We start from the raw sequence: 23177 nt of genomic DNA, 5'->3' as shown, positions 1-23177 counted from the left end.
TAAGGCTGATTAGTTGACAGAGTTCTACATTATTAAGGCTGGCTAGTGGACAGTGTTCTACATTAGTAAGGCTAGCTAGTGGACAGTGTTCTACATTAGTAAGGCTAGCTAGTGGACAGTGTTCTACATTAGTAAGGCTAGCTAGTGGACAGTGTTCTACATTAGTAAGGCTAGCTAGTGGACAGAGTTCTACATTAGTAAGGCTAGCTAGTGGACAGTGTTCTACATTAGTAAGGCTAGCTAGTGGACAGAGTTCTACATTAGTAAGGCTAGCTAGTGGACAGCGTTCTACATTAGTAAGGCTAGCTAGTGGACAGAGTTCTACATTAGTAAGGCTAGCTAGTGGACAGAGTTCTATATTAGTAAGGCTAGCTAGTGGACAGAGTTCTACATTAGTAAGGCTAGCTAGTGGACAGAGTTCTACATTAGTAAGGCTGGCTAGTGGACAGAGTTCTACATTAGTAAGGCTAGCTAGTGGACAGTGTTCTACATTAGTAAGGCTAGCTAGTGGACAGTGTTCTACATCAGTAAGGCTAGCTAGTGGACAGCGTTCTACATTAGTGAGGCTAGCTAGTGGACAGAGTTCTACATTAGTAAGGCTAGCTAGTGGACAGTGTTCTACATTAGTGAGGCTAGCTAGTGGACAGAGTTCTACATTAGTGAGGCTGGCTAGTGGACAGAGTTCTATATTAGTAAGGCTAGCTAGTGGACAGCGTTCTACATTAGTAAGGCTAGCTTGTGGACAGTGTTCTACATGATTACGGCTGCACTGTTCTAGTCATGAAAATCGTGACTTGAGTCCGAGTCTAGTTCGAGTCCTAGCCTCCAGTACGACAACACTGATAACACATAAACCCCCCCAGGTACTAACCTATAGCCCATCGCGTCCATGGTCCCAGCCCCATCTGCGTAGTTGCGTCCCTTCCCGGTAGCGTAGTGGTGGGCCTCCCCGTTCCACAGGCCGCTCCCCTGGGTCCTGGAGCCTCCACCCAGCACCACCTCATCCATCTGGGGCTCTTTGGGCTTGGTGCCCCCTGGGGGGTGGTGGTAGCCATGCTTGTGGTGGTAAACACCTGAGGGAACAGAGACATATAGGTTAAATAACTAGAACTCTACCTCTTAACCCAACAAAGATGCTGGTAGCCATGTGGTGGTACAGCCTTTATGGACACAATCAGAAAGAGATTGGTTTAGCGGTGGTCTTTGATATATTTCACCTCTATACCTGGGCCCGTACTCATAAAGCATCTCGGGGGGGAAGGAGTGCTGATCTAGGATCAGATTGACCTTTAAAAACCATAAAGAATATGATTGGACAGCACTCCTACTCTGATGCTCTGTGTTCCGTTGGTTGAATACACTCCTCCATCACATTGATTATACAACGTCAACACTATAACATACGTAGACTACTGAGCTTGTCTGATGCTTTAAGCACTGAGATGGAAGAAAAAAAATGAAGACACCAAAAATGACTAAAGAGGGAGCTAGATATCATCATAGCCTAACCAGAAGAAGAAAACCTGTTCCCTCCCGCTGCTGGTCTCCTCGGATTCTGCCATTATGCTTCTGAAGTTACTGGTAACGGGCTAAACCAGCGGTCGGCAACCTCTTCCATTTGGAGTGCCAAGTTATCCTACCATTTCTACTGAGCTGTATGCCAGGTATGGTTTTCATTGAACAGTTTCATTTATAATACAAAGTCTTCATTTCTCAAAATCAATGTCATGTGGTTAATAAACTAATTATATCTAAATGAAAATAATACAAAATCTAAAAACGAACTTCTATTGCCATGACCATTATGTAAAAATAGCCGATATAAACAAACAAATAAAAAACATGGCAACCCTGCAGGTGGAAAATATCCTGATAAAAATAAGGAACTAGAAGCATTGTATCAACTATTAACTTAGTCCATCATGCTAAGAAACGTGCAACATTGTATAAAATATTCTGGGCCCTCAGAGTTTCCCGCGCCAGCGAGCTAAGAAGTAATCAGGTAGGCCTATTTTATGACGTTTCCACCGGATCAGAGCATGACATTTTTCCCCCCCCCCAACATGCCGAGTGGTTATCGAAAGGGAGAGATTTTTCAAAATAGGCTACATGGAGGGACTATAGTCAGTCTCAATGCGGCGAAGAACAAATGACTTTGAGAAACTCCACAGTGACGGTGAGTTGAGACAATCAGAAACCCTGTCAGATCCCCAAATGGGCACATTTATATGATTACTATGTGTAATCAGGCCAGGTAGCCTATAGGACTACTACTATGTGTAATCAGGCCAGGTAGCCTATAGGACTACTACTATGTGTAATCAGGCCAGGTAGCCTATAGGACTACTACTATGTGTAATCAGGCCAGGTAGCCTATAGGACTACTACTATGTGTAATCAGGCCAGGTAGCCTATAGGACTACTACTATGTGTAATCAGGCCAGGTAGCCTATAGGACAACTACTATGTGTAATCAGGCCAGGTAGCCTATAGGACAACTACTATGTGTAATCAGGCCAGGTAGCCTATAGGACTACTACTATGTGTAATCAGGCCAGGTAGCCTATAGGACTACTACTATGTGTAATCAGGCCAGGTAGCCTATAGGACTACTACTATGTGTAATCAGGCCAGGTAGCCTATAGGACTACTACTATGTGTAATCAGGCCAGGTAGCCTATAGGACTACTACTATGTGTAATCAGGCCAGGTAGCCTATAGGACAACTACTATGTGTAATCAGGCCAGGTAGCCTATAGGACTACTAGTATGTGTAATCAGGCCAGGTAGCCTATAGGACTACTACTATGTGTAATCAGGCCAGGTAGCCTATAGGACAACTACTATGTGTAATCAGGCCAGGTAGCCTATAGGACTACTAGTATGTGTAAGTGTAGCCTGTGCGCTCTGTAAACAACATGTCCACTCCTACAATAACAACGCGTCCACTCCTACAATAACAACGCGTCCACTCCTACAATAGCAACGCGTCCACTCCTACAATAGCAACGCGTCCACTCCTACAATAGCAACGCGTCCACTCCTACAATAGCAACGCGTCCACTCCTACAATAGCAACGCGTCCACTCCTACAATAGCAACGCGTCCACTCCTACAATAACAACGCGTCCACTCCTACAATAACAACGCGTCCACTCCTACAATAACAACGCGTCCACTCCTACAATAACAACGCGTCCACTCCTACAATAACAACGCGTCCACTCCTACAATAACAACGCGTCCACTCCTACAATAACAACGCGTCCACTCCTACAATAACAACGCGTCCACTCCTACAATAACAACGCGTCCACTCCTACAATAACAACGCGTCCACTCCTACAATAACAACGCGTCCACTCCTACAATAACAACGCGTCCACTCCTACAATAACAACGCGTCCACTCCTACAATAACAACGCGTCCACTCCTACAATAACAACGCGTCCACTCCTACAATAACAACGCGTCCACTCCTACAATAACAACGCGTCCACTCCTACAATAACAACGCGTCCACTCCTACAATAACAACGCGTCCACTCCTACAATAACAACGCGTCCACTCCTACAATAACAACGCGTCCACTCCTACAATAACAACGCGTCCACTCCTACAATAACAACGCGTCCACTCCTACAATAACAACGCGTCCACTCCTACAATAACAACGCGTCCACTCCTACAATAACAACGCGTCCACTCCTACAATAACAACGCGTCCACTCCTACAATAACAACACGTCCACTCCTACAATAACAACACGTCCACTCCTACAATAACAACACGTCCACTCCTACAATAACAACGGGAAGACTGGAATAATAATATAGAATGCAATGAACAAGAAAAAAAACATTCTAGATTAGAAATGAGGGTTAATTAACGGTCAATGTACTACTGATGATACAAGTGTGCCACCTACGTGGACTCCGCAATGGACTAGTCCACCCAGACAGGCCTCCACAATGGACTAGTCCACCCAGACAGGCCTCCGCAATGGACTAGTCCACCCAGACAGGCCTCCGCAATGGACTAGTCCACCCAGACAGGCCTCCGCAATGGACTAGTCAATCAATCAAATGTATTTATAAAGCCCTTCGTACATCAGCTGATGTCACAAAGTGCTGTACAGAAACCCAGCCTAAAACCCCAAGCAATGCAGGTGTAGAAGCACGGTGGCGAGAAAAACTCCCTAGAAAGGCCAAAACCTAGGAAGAAACCTAGAGAGGAACCAGGCTATGAGGGGTGGCCAGTCCTATTCAGTCCACTCACAGGTGTCATATGTGCCATACATTTCATTTTATATATATATATATATATATATATATATATATATATATATATATATATATATATATATATATATATATCACTGCTCGACTAAATGGGGTCTGCCCTAATTGAGACTAACCTGGATAAATAAAGACATCAACACTAGAAGAGGTTTATCATTGAGACTAACCTGGATAAATAACACTAGAAGAGGTTTATCACTGAGACTAACCTGGATAAATAAAGACATCAACACTAGAAGAGGTTTATCATTGAGACTAACCTGGATAAATAACACTAGAAGAGGTTTATCATTGAGACTAACCTGGATAAATAAAGACCACATCATCACTAGAAGAGGTTTATCATTGAGACTAACCTGGATAAATAACACTAGAAGAGGTTTATCATTGAGACTAACCTGGATAAATAACGACATCAACACTAGAAAAGGTTTATCATTGAGACTAACCTGGATAAATAACACTAGAAGAGGTTTATCATTGAGACTAACCTGGATAAATAACACTAGAAGAGGTTTATCATTGAGACTAACCTGGATAAATAAAGACCACAACACTAGAAGAGGTTTATCATTGAGACTAACCTGGATAAATAACACTAGAAGAGGTTTATCATTGAGACTAACCTGGATAAATAAAGACCACATCATCACTAGAAGATGTTTATCATTGAGACTAACCTGGATAAATAACACTAGAAGAGGTTTATCATTGAGACTAACCTGGATAAATAAAGACCACATCAACACTAGAAGAGGTTTATCATTGAGACTAACCTGGATAAATAAAGACATCAACACTAGAAGAGGTTTATCACTGAGACTAACCTGGATAAATAAAGACATCAACACTAGAAGAGGTTTATCATTGAGACTAACCTGGATAAATAACACTAGAAGGGGTTTATCACTGAGACTAACCTGGATAAATAACACTAGAAGAGGTTTATCATTGAGACTAACCTGGATAAATAAAGACCACATCAACACTAGAAGAGGTTTATCACTGAGACTAACCTGGATAAATAACACTAGAAGAGGTTTATCACTGAGACTAACCTGGATAAATAAAGACAACATCAACACTAGAAGAGGTTTATCATTGAGACTAACCTGGATAAATAACACTAGAAGAGGTTTATCATTGAGACTAACCTGGATAAATAAAGACCACATCAACACTAGAAGAGGTTTATCACTGAGACTAACCTGGATAAATAACACTAGAAGAGGTTTATCATTGAGACTAACCTGGATAAATAAAGACCACATCAACACTAGAAGAGGTTTATCATTGAGACTAACCTGGATAAATAAAGACCACATCAACACTAGAAGAGGTTTATCACTGAGACTAACCTGGATAAATAACACTAGAAGAGGTTTATCACTGAGACTAACCTGGATAAATAAAGACATCAACACTAGAAGAGGTTTATCATTGAGACTAACCTGGATAAATAACACTAGAAGAGGTTTATCATTGAGACTAACCTGGATAAATAACGACATCAACACTAGAAAAGGTTTATCATTGAGACTAACCTGGATAAATAACACTAGAAGAGGTTTATCATTGAGACTAACCTGGATAAATAAAGACCACAACACTAGAAGAGGTTTATCATTGAGACTAACCTGGATAAATAACACTAGAAGAGGTTTATCATTGAGACTAACCTGGATAAATAAAGACCACATCATCACTAGAAGAGGTTTATCATTGAGACTAACCTGGATAAATAACACTAGAAGAGGTTTATCATTGAGACTAACCTGGATAAATAACACTAGAAGAGGTTTATCATTGAGACTAACCTGGATAAATAAAGACCACAACACTAGAAGAGGTTTATCATTGAGACTAACCTGGATAAATAACACTAGAAGAGGTTTATCATTGAGACTAACCTGGATAAATAAAGACCACATCATCACTAGAAGAGGTTTATCATTGAGACTAACCTGGATAAATAACACTAGAAGAGGTTTATCATTGAGACTAACCTGGATAAATAAAGACCACATCAACACTAGAAGAGGTTTATCATTGAGACTAACCTGGATAAATAAAGACATCAACACTAGAAGAGGTTTATCACTGAGACTAACCTGGATAAATAAAGACATCAACACTAGAAGAGGTTTATCATTGAGACTAACCTGGATAAATAACACTAGAAGAGGTTTATCACTGAGACTAACCTGGATAAATAACACTAGAAGAGGTTTATCATTGAGACTAACCTGGATAAATAAAGACCACATCAACACTAGAAGAGGTTTATCACTGAGACTAACCTGGATAAATAAAGACCACATCAACACTAGAAGAGGTTTATCATTGAGACTAACCTGGATAAATAAAGACATCAACACTAGAAGAGGTTTATCACTGAGACTAACCTGGATAAATAAAGACATCAACACTAGAAGAGGTTTATCACTGAGACTAACCTGGATAAATAACACTAGAAGAGGTTTATCACTGAGACTAACCTGGATAAATAACACTAGAAGAGGTTTATCATTGAGACTAACCTGGATAAATAAAGACCACATCATCACTAGAAGAGGTTTATCATTGAGACTAACCTGGATAAATAACACTAGAAGAGGTTTATCATTGAGACTAACCTGGATAAATAAAGACATCAACACTAGAAGAGGTTTATCATTGAGACTAACCTGGATAAATAACACTAGAAGAGGTTTATCATTGAGACTAACCTGGATAAATAACACTAGAAGAGATTTATCATTGAGACTAACCTGGATAAATAACACTAGAAGAGATTTATCATTGAGACTAACCTGGATAAATAACACTAGAAGAGGTTTATCATTGAGACTAACCTGGATAAATAACACTAGAAGAGGTTTATCATTGAGACTAACCTGGATAAATAACACTAGAAGAGATTTATCATTGAGACTAACCTGGATAAATAACACTAGAAGAGGTTTATCACTGAGACTAACCTGGATAAATAAAGACCACATCAACACTAGAAGAGGTTTATCATTGAGACTAACCTGGATAAATAACACTAGAAGAGGTTTATCATTGAGACTAACCTGGATAAATAAAGACCACATCAACACTAGAAGAGGTTTATCACTGAGACTAACCTGGATAAATAACACTAGAAGAGGTTTATCATTGAGACTAACCTGGATAAATAAAGACCACATCAACACTAGAAGAGGTTTATCATTGAGACTAACCTGGATAAATAAAGACCACATCAACACTAGAAGAGGTTTATCACTGAGACTAACCTGGATAAATAACACTAGAAGAGGTTTATCACTGAGACTAACCTGGATAAATAAAGACATCAACACTAGAAGAGGTTTATCATTGAGACTAACCTGGATAAATAACACAAGAGGTTTATCATTGAGACTAACCTGGATAAATAACGACATCAACACTAGAAAAGGTTTATCATTGAGACTAACCTGGATAAATAACACTAGAAGAGGTTTATCATTGAGACTAACCTGGATAAATAACACTAGAAGAGGTTTATCATTGAGACTAACCTGGATAAATAAAGACCACAACACTAGAAGAGGTTTATCATTGAGACTAACCTGGATAAATAACACTAGAAGAGGTTTATCATTGAGACTAACCTGGATAAATAAAGACCACATCATCACTAGAAGAGGTTTATCATTGAGACTAACCTGGATAAATAACACTAGAAGAGGTTTATCATTGAGACTAACCTGGATAAATAAAGACCACATCAACACTAGAAGAGGTTTATCATTGAGACTAACCTGGATAAATAACACTAGAAGAGGTTTATCATTGAGACTAACCTGGATAAATAAAGACATCAACACTAGAAGAGGTTTATCATTGAGACTAACCTGGATAAATAACACTAGAAGAGGTTTATCATTGAGACTAACCTGGATAAATAACACTAGAAGAGGTTTATCATTGAGACTAACCTGGATAAATAACACTAGAAGAGGTTTATCATTGAGACTAACCTGGATAAATAAAGACATCAACACTAGAAGAGGTTTATCATTGAGACTAACCTGGATAAATAAAGACCACATCAACACTAGAAGAGGTTTATCATTGAGACTAACCTGGATAAATAAAGACATCAACACTAGAAGAGGTTTATCATTGAGACTAACCTGGATAAATAACACTAGAAGAGGTTTATCACTGAGACTAACCTGGATAAATAACACTAGAAGAGGTTTATCATTGAGACTAACCTGGATAAATAAAGACATCAACACTAGAAGAGGTTTATCATTTAGACTAACCTGGATAAATAAAGACCACATCAACACTAGAAGAGGTTTTATCATTGAGACTAACCTGGATAAATAAAGACCACATCAACATACCTGCTCCCATCCCCGCTGGGTCCCCTCCCTTGGCTCCTGGCTTGTGGCCTTTCACCCCTGGAGGCCCCTGGGTTCTCCCAGAGTGAGGCGGAGGGTACACCCCTACCCCTCCGTCGGGGGAGCGGGACTTGGGTGAGTGTCTCCCGGTGCCTGGTGACTGGCACCCCGGCGTCTTCATCACTCTCTGCACGTGTTCGTCCAAGATGGACTCCGGGTTCTCCTCGTGCGCGTCCTGTAGCGCCAGAACACCATTGTACGAGGTCTCTGAATAACGGGACCCATAGTGGGGGTGGAGGGACGAGGTGGAGGCGGGGAGGGGCTTGTTGCCGTAGGGGGGGAGGGAGTTTACCATGGAGACATCGGCGTCGTTGCCCTCCTCCTCCTATCACAGAGCAGGAGAGGAAAGAAGGGGGCGGGGTGAGAGGAGAAGCAGGTTAGTGTGTGTGGGATGATTACCGTCCAACACACACACACACATCCAAACTACGCACACATCACAAATACGTCACACACACACCCCCCCAGTACGTACCAGTCTGACCCTCTTCAACACACACCCCCCCAGTACGTACCAGTCTGACCCTCTTCAGTCTCTCCTCCAGTCTCTCCTGTGCTTCTCTCTCTCTCAGCACTTCCTCCAGTCGACTGATGAGGTCAACAGCAAACCTCTCCGGCTCAACGTGGACATCCTTTGGCACACGGTACGTACGCTACACACAGAACATCTATCAGATAAACATCATTCCCACGGTCTACCGTTGTGACCACAGAACATCTATCAGACACCGTCTATATAAATGACCAAATATCACACACACGGTCTACCGTTGTGACCACAGAACATCTATCAGATACCGTCTATATAAATGACCAAACATCACACACGGTCTACCGTTATGACCACAGAACATCTATCAGATACCGTCTATATAAATGACCAAATATCACACACACGGTCTACCGTTGTGACCACAGAACATCTATCAGATACCGTCTATATAAATGACCAAACATCACACACGGTCTACCGTTAGGACCACAGAACATCTATCAGACACCGTCTATATAAATGACCAAACATCACACACGGTCTACCGTTATGACCACAGAACATCTATCAGATACCATCTATATAAATGACCAAATATCACACACACGGTCTACCGTTAGGACCACAGAACATCTATCAGATACCATCTATATAAATGACCAAACATCACACACGGTCTACCGTTAGGACCACAGAACATCTATCAGATACCGTCTATATAAATGACCAAACATCACACACACGGTCTACCGTTATGACCACAGAACATCTATCAGATACCATCTATATAAATGACCAAACATCACACACGGTCTACCGTTAGGACCACAGAACATCTATCAGACACCGTCTATATAAATGACCAAATATCACACACACGGTCTACCGTTGTGACCACAGAACATCTATCAGATACCGTCTATATAAATGACCAAATATCACACACAGTCTACCGTTAGGACCACAGAACATCTATCAGACACCATCTATATAAATGACCAAATATCACACACACGGTCTACCGTTGTGACCACAGAACATCTATCAGACACCATCTATATAAATGACCAAATATCACACACACGGTCTACCGTTGTGACCACAGAACATCTATCAGACACCATCTATATAAATGACCAAATATCACACACACGGTCTACCGTTGTGATCACAGAACATCTATATACAGTTGAAGTCGGAAGTTTACATACACTTAGGTTGGAGTCATTAAAACAAGTTTTTCAACCACTCCACAAATTTCTTGTTCACAAACTATCGTTTTGGCAAGTCGGTTAGGACATCTACTTTGTGCATGACAAGTAATTTTTTCAACAATTGTTTACAGACAGATTATTTCACTGTGTCATAATTCCAGTGGGTCAGATGTTTACATACACTAAGTTGACTGTGCCTTTAAACAGCTTGGAAAATTCCAGAACATGATGTCATGGCTTTAGAAGATTCTGAGTCAATTGGAGGTGTACCTGTGGATGTATTTCAAGGCCTACCTTCAAACTCAGTGCCTATTTGCTTGACATCATGGGGAAATCAAAAGAAATCAGCCAAGACCTCAGAGAAAAAATTGTAGACCTCCACAAGTCAGGTTCATCCTTGGGAGCAATTTCCAAATGCCTGAAGGTACCACGTTCATCTGTTCAAACAATAGTACACAAGTATAAACACCATAGGACCACGCAGACCACTCAGGAAGGAGACGCGTTCTGTCTCCTAGAGATGAACGTACTTTGGTGTACAAAAAGTGCAAATCAATCCCAGAACAACACCAAAAGGACCTTGTGAAGATGCTGGAGGAAACAGGTACAAAAGTATCTGTATCCACAGTCAAACGAGTCCTATATCGACATAACCTGAAAGGCCACTCAGCAAGGAAGAAGCCACTGCTCCAAAACAGCCATAAAAAAGCCAGACTACGGTTTGAAACTGCATATGGGGACAAAGATTGTACTTTTTGGTGAAATGTCCGCTGGTCTGATGAAACAAAAATAGAACTGTTTGGCCATAATGACCATTTTTATGTTTGGAGGAAAAAGGGGGAGGCTTGCAAGCCGAAGAACACCATCCCAACCGTGAAGCACGGGGGTGGCAGCATCATGTTGTGGGGTTGCTTTGCTGCAGGAGGGTCTGGTGCACTTCACAAAATAGATGGCATCATGAGGATGGAAAAATATGTGGATATATTGAAGCAACATCTCATGACATCAGTCAGGAAGTTAAAGCTTGGTCGTAACTGGGTCTTCCAAATGGACAATGACCCCAAGCATACTTCCAAAGTTGTGGCAAAATGGCTTAAGGACAACAAAGTTAAGGTATTGGAGTGGCCATCACAAAGCCCTGACCTCCATCCTATAGAAAATGTGTGGGCAGAAATGAAAAAGCGTGTGCGAGCAAGGAGGCCTACAAACCTGACTCAGTTACACCAGCTCTGTCAGAAGGAATGGGTCAAAATTCACCCAACTTATTGTGGGAAGCTTGTGGAAGGCTACCCGAAACGTTTGACCCAAGTTAAACAATTTAAAGGCAATGCTACCAAATACTAATTGAGTGTATGTAAACTTCTGACCCACTGGGAATGTAATGAAAGAAATTAAAGCTGAAATAAATCATTCTCTCTACTATTATTCTGACATTTCACATTCTTAAAATAAAGTGGTGATCCTAACTGACCTAAGACAGGGAATTTTTACGAGGATTAAATGTCAGGAATTGTGAAAAACTGAGTTTAAATGTATTTGGCTAAGGTGTATGTAAACTTCCGACTTCAACTGTTTATGAGGTAGGGTATAAAGTAGTGTGTAGTGTGTATACTACTTACAGGTATGTGAGGTAGGGTATAAAGTAGTGTGTATACTACTTACAGGTATATGAGGTAGGGTATAAAGTAGTGTGTATACTACTTACAGGTATATGAGGTAGGGTATAAAGTAGTGTGTATACTACTTACAGGTATATGAGGTAGGGTATAAAGTAGTGTGTATACTACTTACAGGTATATGAGGTAGGGTATAAAGTAGTGTGTATACTACTTACAGGTATGTGAGGTAGGGGCACACGTCCGTTGGCTTTGGCACTTTCATGCATCTCTCTACGATGCTGTTTACGATACCGGTAGGGTGGAACACCATCCCTGCAACACACACACACACACACACTAGTATTCAGAAGAATGTGTTTCAGTGTGTGTGTGTGTGTGAGAGATAGAGGATATGTTTGTGTGTATGTGTGTGTGTGAGAGATAGAGGATATGTTTGTGTGTATTTCAGTGTGTGTGTGTGTGTGAGAGAGATAGAGGATATGTTTGTGTGTATTTCAGTGTGTGTGTGTGTGAGAGACAGAGGATATGTTTGTGTGTATTTCAGTGTGTGTGTGTGTGTGTGAGAGATAGAGGATATGTTTGTGTGTATTTCAGTGTGTGTGTGTGTGTGTGAGAGATAGAGGATATGTTTGTGTGTATTTCAGTGTGTGTGTGTGTGTGTGTGTGTGAGAGAGATAGAGGATATGTTTGTGTGTATTTCAGTGTGTGTGTGTGTGTGTGAGAGAGATAGAGGATGTTTGTGTGTATTTCAGTGTGTGTGTGTGTGTGAGAGAGATAGAGGATGTTTGTGTGTATTTCAGTGTGTGTGTGTGTGTGTGCGAGATAGAGGATATGTTTGTGTGTATTTCAGTGTGTGTGTGTGTGTGTGTGTGTGAGAGAGATAGAGGATATGTTTGTGTGTATTTCAGTGTGTGTGTGTGTGTGTGTGTGTGTGTGTGTGTGTGTGTGTGTGTGTGTGTGTGTGAGATAGAGGATGTGTGTGTGTGTATTTCAGTGTGTGTGTGTGTGTGTGTGTGTGTGTGTGTGTGTGTGTGTGAGATAGAGGATGTGTGTGTGTGTATTTCAGTGTGTGTGTGTGTGTGTGTGTGTGTGTGTGTGTGTGTGTGTGTGTGTGTGTGTGTGTGTGTGTGTGTGTGTGTGTGAGAGATAGAGGATGTGTGTGTGGGTGTATTTCAGTGTGTGTGTGTACTCACACACTGCTGTCGGTCAGTGAGAGTGTGTCGCCATCGGAGACGCTGGACATGCTCTGCTGTTCACTGTCGTTAGCGCTGGTTGCCGGGGCACGAGCAGAACCCATGTTCACGTAGTAGTAGGGGTTAACGACCGGCTCTCTGCATGGTCTGAGAGGAGGTTACACACACACACACACACACACACACACACACACCCACACACACACACACACACACACACACAGAAAGTATTCAGACCTTCCACATTTTGTTACATTACAGCCTTGTTCTAAAATTGATTAAATAACAAATTCTCATCAATCTACACACACAATACCCCATAATGACATCACAATACTCCATAATGACATCACAATACCCCATAATGACATCACAATACCCCATAATGACTAAAGCGAAAACAGGATTTGATAGAAATATTTGCAAAAAATATAAAAACAGTAATACCTTATTTACATAAGTATTCAGACCCTTTGCTATGAGACTAAATTGAGCTCAGGTGCATCCTGTTTCCATTGATCATCCTTGAGATGTTTCTTCAACTTGATTGGAGTCCACCTGTGGTAAATTCAATTGATTGGACATGATTTGGAAAGGCACACACCTGTCTATATAAGGTCCCACAGTTGACAGTGAATGTCAGAGCAAAAACCAAGTCATGAGGTCGAAGGAATTGTCCATTGAGCTCCGAGACAGGATTGTGTCAAGACTCTTCTAGAGCTGGCCACCCGGCCAAACTGAGCAATCGGTGGGAGAAGGGCCTTGGTCAGGGAGCTGACCAAGAACCCGATGGTCACTCTGACAGAGCTCCAGAGTTTCTCTGTGGAGATGGGAGAACCTTCCAGAAGGCCTTAATGGTACTGAATGGCCAGACGGAAGCCACTCAGTAAAAGGCACGACAGCACGCTTGGAGTTTGCCAAAAGGCACCTAAAGACTCAGACCATGAAAAACAAGATTCTCTGCTCTGATGAAACCAAGATTGAACTCTTTGGCCTGAATGCCAAGTGTCACATCTGTAGGAAGCCTGGCACCATCCCTACGTTGAGGCATGGTGGTGGCAGCATCATGCTGTGGGGATGTTTTTCAACGGCAGGGACTGGGAGACTTGTCAGGATCAAGGGAAAGACGAACGGAGCAAAGTATAGAGAGATCCTTGATGAAAACCTGCTCCAGAGTGCTCAGGACCTCAGACTGGGGTGAAGGTTCACCTTCCAACAGGACAATGACTCTAAGCACACAGCCAAGACGTCCCAAAGCCAATCCTGTGTTAAGTCTCTGAATGTCCTTGAGTGGCCCAGCCAGAGCCCGGACTTGAACCAGATTAAACATCTCTGGAGAGACCTGAAAATAGCTGTGCAGCGACGCTCCCCATCCAACCTAACAGAGCTTGAGAGGATCTGCAGAGAAGAATGGGAGAAACTCCCCAAATACAGGTGTGCCAAACTTGTAGCATCATACCCAAGAAGACCCGAGGCTGTAAACGCTGCCAAAAGTGCTTAAACAAAGTACTGAGTAAAGGGTCTGAATAGTTATGTAAATGTCATAGTCTTTTATTTTTAATAAATGTCAAAAAAAAATACGTATTTTGCTTTGTCCTTATGGGGTAGTGTGTGTAGATTGTGTGTAGATTGTGTGTAGATTGTGTGTAATATATATATTCCCTCATCAGACTAGGGCTGTGATGATACCAGTATCTCCATATTTTCCCCATGGTAAAAATCAAAACAGGAAGCAGATCAAACTCTTTGTACGTTAATTATTGAAGCTAAATCTTGGAAGATGAACGTGACTCTGGGTGACAGCATGCTGACTGTCTGTTTCCAACATGATGGCTGTTCTCCTAAAGAAGTTAAATCCGCTTGGTGTTTTGTTGCCTTGCCGCGCGATACTGGTATCATCCCGGCGCAGGACGCGTACAAACACACAGAGATTCTCTACAGGCACAGCTGCCTAGCAACCACTCGGAGAAATACTAAACACACTGTCATGAGTTTCACACAATCAGGCGCAAACACACGTCCATAAACAGTCTCTCTGGACTCCTACCTGTACTCTCGGCTTTCCCCTGCTCTCCGATTGGTCGACACTCTGTGAGGAGCCGTCTCCATTAGCAACCTCTGGGTCAGCCTGCTGGCCTGCGTATCCCCGCTCTCCTCTTCCTCCTCCTCTTCCTCATCCTCTTCCTCCCGGCACCTGAATCACAACCACCTTAATTCACCAAGTTACATTCACATGGACCAGGAGTTTGACCTGGTCCTGGACCAGGAGTTTGACCTGGTCCTGGACCAGGAGTTTGACCTGGTCCTGGACCAGGAGTTTGACCTGGTCCTGGACCAGGAGTTTGACCTGGTGACTTGGTGCTGACAACAAGAACACAATATACAGACAAGAATAAAACGCAGACTCTAGATACACAAGAGAGACACACACCTCCACTCTACGTCCTCTGTGAGGGTGGGCAGGTAGCCAGGCCCCAGCGGCCCAGGACCAGTACCCGATGAGGAGCTGTGGTCGCTGGGTGGTTTGGGGCTCTCCTCCCCTGTCTGGGTGTACTCCAGGTAGGGGTCTGACTTCAGGAACAGAGGGTAGGTGTTCTCCTCCATGGTGCTCTGGATCTCTGTCTGGGCCTGGGAGAGGGACAACTTCGGTTCAGTACAAAGTTCCAAAACTTTATTGTTCATTCAGCATATAAAATAAAAAAACGAAAGTGAGATTAAACAAGGGAAGCTGGGTTCTTCACCTGCAGCAACACAGATCCCAGAGAGGGAAGCTGGGTTCTTCACCTGCAGCAACACACATCCCAGAGAGGGAAGCTGGGTTCTTCACCTGCAGCAACACAGATCCCAGAGAGGGAAGCTGGGTTCTTCACCTGCAGCAACACAGATCCCAGAGGGGGAAGCTGGGTTCCACACCTGCAGCAACACACATCCTAGAGAGGGAAGCTGGGTTCTTCACCTGCAGCAACACACATCCCAGAGAGGGAAGCTGGGTTCTTCACCTGCAGCAACACAGATCCCAGAGGGGGAAGCTGGGTTCCACACCTGCAGCAACACACATCCCAGAGGGGGAAGCTGGGTTCTTCACCTGCAGCAACACACATCCCAGAGGGGGAAGCTGGGTTCTTCACCTGCAGCAACACACATCCCAGAGGGGGAAGCTGGGTTCTACACCTGCGGCAACACACATCTCAGAGAGGGAAGCTGGGTTCTACACCTGCAGCAACACACATCTCAGAGAGGGAAGCTGGATTCTTCACCTGCAGCAACACACATCCCAGAGAGGGAAGCTGGGTTCTACACCTGCGGCAACACGCATCTCAGAGAGGGAAGCTGGGTTCTTCACCTGCAGCAACACGCATCTCAGAGAGGGAAGCTGGGTTCTACAACTGCAGCAACACACAGAAAGGGAAGCTGGGTTCTTCACCAGCAGCAACACAGAGAGAGGGAAGCTGGGTTCTACACCTGCAGCAACACAGAGAGAGGGAAGCTGGGTTCTCTACCAGCAGCAACACACGGAGAGGGAAGCTGGGTTCTACACCTGCAGCAACACACAGCCCAGAGAGGGAAGCTGGGTTCTACACCTGCAGCAACACACATCCCAGAGAGGGGGAAGCTGGGTTCTTCACCAGCAGCAACACAGAGAGAGGGAAGCTGGGTTCTCTACCAGCAGCAACAACACACAGAGAGGGAAGCTGGGTTCTCTACCAGCAGCAACACAGAGAGAGGGAAGCTGGGTTCTTCACCAGCAGCAACACAGAGAGAGGGAAGCTGGGTTCTATACCAACAGCAACACACGGAGAGGGAAGCTGGGTTCTATACCAACAGCAACACAGAGAGAGGGAAGCTGCGTTCTCTACCAGCAGCAACAGAGAGAGAGGGAAGCTGGGTTCTTCACCAGCAGCAACACAGAGAGAGGGAAGCTGGGTTCTTCACCAGCGGCAACACAGAGAGAGGGAAGCTGGGTTCTTCACCAGCAGCAACACAGAGAGAGGGAAGCTGGGTTCTCTACCAGCAGCAACACAGAGAGGGGGAAGCTGGGTTCTCTACCAGCAGCAACACACAGAGAGGGAAGCTGGGTTCTATACCAACAACAACACAGAGAGAGGGAAGCTGCGTTCTCTACCAGCAGCAACACAGAGAGAGGGAAGCTGTGTTCTCTACCAACAGCAACACAGAGAGAGGGAAGCTGGGTTCTATACCAACAGCAACACAGAGAGAGGGAAGCTGGGTTCTCTACCAGCAGCAACACACAGAGAGGGAAGCTGGGTTCTCTACCAGCAGCAACACACAGAGAGGGAAGCTAGGTTCTCTACCAGCAGCAACAGAGAGAGGGAAGCTGCGTTCTCTACCAGCAGCAACACAGAGAAAGGGAAGCTGGGTTCTCTACCAGCAGCAACACAGAGAGAGGGAAGCTGGGTTCTCTACCAGCAGCAACACAGAGAGAGGGAAGCTGGGTTCTATACCAACAGCAACACAGAGAGAGGGAAGCTGGGTTCTTCACCAGCAGCAACACAGAGAGAGGGAAGCTGGGTTCTTCACCAGCAGCAACACAGAGAGAGGGAAGCTGGGTTCTCTACCAGCAGCAACACAGAGAGAGGGAAGCTGGGTTCTTCACCAGCAGCAACACAGAGAGAGGGAAGCTGGGTTCTCTACCAGCAGCAACACAGAGAGGGAAGCTGGGTTCTTCACCAGCAGCAACACAGAGAGAGGGAAGCTGTGTTCTCTACCAGCAGCAACACAGAGAGAGGGAAGCTGGGTTCTCTACCAACAGCAACACAGTTGTTGGTTCTGTACAAGCTACCAACACATCCACCCCTTGTCCACAGCTGTTCATGACAATATGTTCTTAATAAAACATCAATGAATGTATGTGTCCTGGTTCCTGTGTCTCCCGCCAGCGAGAGGAGGGTTCAACCATCTGCCTGGTCAAAGGTCATTAATAAAACAACCGCTTCCTGTTCCAACATCACGTAATGATTGGTTGATGCATTACTACCTGTTGGAACATCACGTAATGATTGGTTGATGCATTACTACCTGTTGGAACATCACGTAATGATTGGTTGATGCATTACTACCTGTTGGAACATCACGTAATGATTGGTTGATGCATTGCTACCTGTTGGAACATGGCAGGTAATGATTGGTTGATGCATTGCTACCTGTTGGAACATCACGTAATGATTGGTTGATGCATTACTACCTGTTGGAACATCACGTAATGATTGGTTGATGCATTGCTACCTGTTGGAACATCACGTAATGATTGGTTGATGCATTGCTACCTGTTGGAACATCACGTAATGATTGGTTGATGCATTACTACCTGTTGGAACATCACGTAATGATTGGTTGATGCATTGCTACCTGTTCCAACATCACGTAATGATTGGTTGATGCATTACTACCTGTTGGAACATGGCAGGTAATGATTGGTTGATGCATTGCTACCTGTTGGAACATGGCAGGTAATGATTGGTTGATGCATTGCTACCTGTTGGAACATGGCAGGGTCCAGATGCAGTCTGACCACACAGTCTCTGATGAAGCTCTTAGTAGCTGGTTTAATCTGCCTCGACACGATGCCGTTACTATCCTGAATATACTTCCTGGAAAGAGAGAGAATACAGAGATCAGAGAGAGAGAATACAGAGATGAGAGAGAGAGAGAATAGAGAGATGAGAGAGAGGGAGAATAGAGAGATGAGAGAGACAGAGAATAGAGAGATGAGAGAGAGAATAGAGAGATGAGAGAGACAGAGAATAGAGAGATGAGAGAGACAGAGAATAGAGAGATGAGAGAGAGAATAGAGAGATGAGAGAGAGAGAATAGAGAGATGAGAGAGAGATAATAGAGAGATGAGAGAGAGAGAATAGAGAGATGAGAGAGAGAGAATAGAGAGATGAGAGAGAGAGAATAGAGAGATGAGAGAGAGAGAATAGAGAGATGAGAGAGAGAGAATAGAGAGATGAGAGAGAGAGAATAGAGAGATGAGAGAGAGAGAATAGAGAGATGAGAGAGAGAGAATAGAGAGATGAGAGAGAGAGATAGAGAGAGAGAAGAGAGATGAGAGAGAGAGAATAGAGAGATGAGAGAGATGAGAGAGAATAGAGAGATGAGAGAGAATAGAGAGATGAGAGAGAATAGAGAGATGAGAGAGAATAGAGAAATGAGAGAGAATAGAGAAATGAGAGAGAGACTAGAGAGAATAGAGAGACTAGAGAGAAAAGTCCTCCCTACCTGTAAATGGCCTTGGCCAGCTTGGGCCTCTTCTCCTGGCTGCTCTTCCTGAAGCCGGAGCAGGCGAACCAGAAGTCAAGCTGGTCCCCACAGCCCTCCTGTCTCAGGAAGCCCCTGAACAGCTGGATGCCCTCCTGGTCATCCAGGAGAGAGTGGAGCGACTCGGCCCACTTCAGGTAGGGAGGCGTGGGGGAGGCGCTGCCCTCAGGCTCGTACCCTAGGTCCAGGTCCGGCCGCCTGGGGGTGGGGGTGGCCGAGGATGGGGACTCGCTACTACGGAAGACGGGGTCTGTTTTGGAGGGGGGGTAGCAGGTGGACTGGGTGGGGGGGGCGGCCTCCATGGCTGGAGGGGAGGTGGTAGGGGTCACGGTCACCCCCTTCTTCTCCAGGGACAGGGGGCCGAGGGGCGTGCTCTGTGAAGTGGCTGTGGGGGTCCACCCCCATCCCCACCCCTAGACCTCCCAGATGGTCGCCCCCTCCCACCCCCCTGTACGCCCCCTGTGGGTCTCGGACCACACTCATGTCTCTGGTTGGGGACCACTGGGTTGGGCACCGGTCACACCCACACCTCTAGAACAGCTGAAGATGAGAGATTCTTCCTGTGGTGGAAGAGAAGAGGGGGATGAGTTAGAGAGAGGAATGATCCTACCTGACAGAGAGAGAGGAGAAGAGGGGGATGAGTTAAAGAGAGGAATGGTCCTACCTGACAGAGAGAGAGGAGAAGAGGGGGATGAGTTAAAGAGAGGAATGGTACTACCTGACAGAAGAGAGAGAGAGAGGAGAAGAGGGGGATGAGTTAAAGAGAGGAATGGTACTACCTGACAGAAGAGAGAGAGAGAGGAGAAGAGGGGGATGAGTTAAAGAGAGGAATGATCCTACCTGACAGAGAGAGAGGAGAAGAGGGGGATGAGTTAGAGAGAGGAATGATCCTACCTGACAGAGAGAGAGGAGAAGAGGGGGATGAGTTAAAGAGAGGAATGGTCCTACCTGACAGAGAGAGAGGAGAAGAGGGGGATGAGTTAAAGAGAGGAATGGTACTACCTGACAGAAGAGAGAGAGAGAGGAGAAGAGGGGGATGAGTTAAAGAGAGGAATGGTACTACCTGACAGAAGAGAGAGAGAGAGGAGAAGAGGGGGATGAGTTAAAGAGAGGAATGGTACTACCTGACAGAAGAGAGAGAGAGAGGAGAAGAGGGGGATGAGTTAAAGAGAGGAATGGTACTACCTGACAGAGAGAGAGGAGAGAAGAGGGGGATGAGTTAAAGAGAGGAATGGTACTACCTGACAGAAGAGAGAGAGAGGAGAAGAGGGGGCTGAGTTAAAGAGAGGAATGGTACTACCTGACAGAGAGAGAGGAGAGAAGAGGGGGATGAGTTAAAGAGAGGAATGGTCCTACCTGACAGAGAGAGAGGAGAAGAGGGGGATGAGTTAAAGAGAGGAATGGTCCTACCTGACAGAAGAGAGAGAGAGGAGAGAAGAGGGGGATGAGTTAAAGAGAGGAATGGTCCTACCTGACAGAAGAGAAAGGAGAAGAGGGGGATGAATTAAAGAGAGGAATGATCCTACCTGACAGAAGAGAGAGAGAAGAGAAGAGAAGAGGGGGATGAGTTAGAGAGAGAAATGGTCCTACCTGACAGAAGAGAGAGAGAGAGGAGAAGAGGGGGATGAGTTAACTTCTTATGGCTGCAAGGCAAAGTGTTGAGTAGCCAGTGAAATCGTGCCCATTTCAAACAGCCTCCTACTCAAATCTTGCTTCTACAATATGAATATTATTATTATTTTTGGATAGAAAACACTTTCTAGTTTCTAAAACAGTTGGAATTATTTCTCTGAGTGAAACACAAGTCCTTCTGCAGCACTTTTCCTGACCAGGAAGTGAAATGTCAGAAATCTATGCTCTTTTCAATCTGATGCCTATACATGGTCTTAACACCTACGAGTCTGCTGACAGTCTATACGCCTTCCTATTGGTGTAAAGAGGATGTCAGAGAAGAAATTTTTTTGCTCCTCTTGGTCTGTGGTGGAAAAAAACCTATTTCTTTGACCTGAGCGCCAACTTCCGGTATTCTGAAGGAAGTGGGATGGACTTCTGTTTTGCCTTCCTAACGAACGGCTAACGTCTCCGGCTCGAATTTTTTTGGATATATGTGACCATATCATCGTAATGTATGTTTTTTCAATATAGTTTAATCAGATTATTGAAACTTTATTCGGGAGTTTTGCCGTGTTCCGTCGTATGACTGTGTTTACGTTGGGCCACGGCTACTGGAAATGGTAAATTAACAGGGATATTTCTCATTCTGAAACGAAACAACGACTCATCTGGACAGAGGACGCCTGTTTCAACATTCTGATGAAAGATCAGCCAAAGTAAGACTCATTTTATGATGTTATTTCATATATCTGTCGTGCATGTGAACGGGTCGTGGGCGCCCAAATGTGTCTCTCTATTGTGGCTACGCTAATATAGCGATACATTTTGTTTTCGCTGTAAAACATTTAATAAATCGGAAATATTGTTTGGAATCACAAGTTGCCTATCTTTCAATTGCTGCAAACTATATATTTTTCGGAAATGTTTTATGATGAGTAATAAGCTATTTGACGTTGGTGTCTGTTGGTGTCTGTAAATATTATGGCTGCTTTCGGTGCATTTTCTGATTTGTAGCTGAAATGTAAAATATGATTTATACCTGAAATATGCACATTTTTCGAAAAAAAATATGCTATACAATAAATATGTTATCAGACTGTCATCTGTTGAATTTGTTTCTTGGTTAGTGGCTATTTATATCTTTATTTGGTCGAATTTGTGATAGCACCTGATGGAGTAAGAAACTGATGCAGTTAGAAAAGGTGTCATTTGCTAACGTGGTTAGCTAATAGATTTACATATTTTGTCTTCCCTGTAAAACATTTTAAAAATCGGACATGTTGGTTTGATTCACAAGAAGTTTATCTTTCATCTGGTGTCTTGGACTTGTTAATGTGTGAAAGTTAAATATTTTTAAAACTAGCTTTTGAATGTCGCGCCCTGCACTTTGAGCTGGATGTTGTCATAGTGTGGGCGGTGTCGGGCTTGCAGCCCAAACAGGTTAAAGAGGAATGGTCCTACCTGACAGAAGAGAGAGAGGAGAGAAGAGGGGGATGAGTTAGAGAGAGGAACTACAGAGTGAAAGAATGAGAGGGCCAAAGCTGAACTGCAGAGTGAAGGAGGGAGAGGGCCAGAGCTGAACTACAGAGTGAAGGAAGGAGAGGGCCAGAGCTGAACTACAGAGTGAAGGAAGGAGAGGGCCAGAGCTGAACTATAGTGAAGGAAGGAGAGGGCCAGAGCTGAACTACAGAGTGAAGGAGGGAGAGGGCCAGAGCTGAACTATAGAGTGAAGGAAGGAGAGGGCCAGAGCTGAACTACAGAGTGAAGGAAGGAGAGGGCCAGAGCTGAACTACAGAGTGAAGGAAGGAGAGGGCCAGAGCTGAACTATAGAGTGAAGGAATGAGAGGGTCAGAGGTGAACTATAGAGTGAAGGAAGGAGAGGGTCAGAGGTGAACTACAGAGTGAAGGAAGGAGAGGGTCAGAGGTGAACTACAGAGTGAAGGAAGGAGAGGGTCAGAGGTGAACTATAGAGTGAAGGAAGGAGAGGGTCAGAGGTGAACTATAGAGTGAAGGAAGGAG

General features: G+C 44.1%; 1 protein-coding gene across 1 annotated transcript; it reads right to left on the bottom strand.

Annotated features, from left to right (window-relative positions):
- Positions 1-871: 871 nt before the first annotated feature.
- On the bottom strand, positions 872-19930 carry LOC120037216 (axin-1-like; the record flags this gene model as incomplete). Its single annotated transcript, XM_038983393.1, has 9 exons — positions 19506-19930; positions 18760-18874; positions 15697-15893; positions 15313-15459; positions 13266-13412; positions 12288-12384; positions 9262-9399; positions 8690-9071; positions 872-1073 (listed from the first exon to the last, which is right to left on the bottom strand). Coding segments are annotated over exons 1-9 (1766 nt in total), but the record flags the coding sequence as incomplete, so codon positions are not given.
- Between the last annotated feature and the right edge of the window lie 3247 nt (positions 19931-23177).

The sequence above is a fragment of the Salvelinus namaycush genome, unplaced genomic scaffold (assembly GCF_016432855.1).
Source record: "Salvelinus namaycush isolate Seneca unplaced genomic scaffold, SaNama_1.0 Scaffold1630, whole genome shotgun sequence".
NCBI lineage: Eukaryota > Metazoa > Chordata > Actinopteri > Salmoniformes > Salmonidae > Salvelinus > Salvelinus namaycush.
This window is presented reverse-complemented; position numbering and strand designations above follow the sequence as displayed.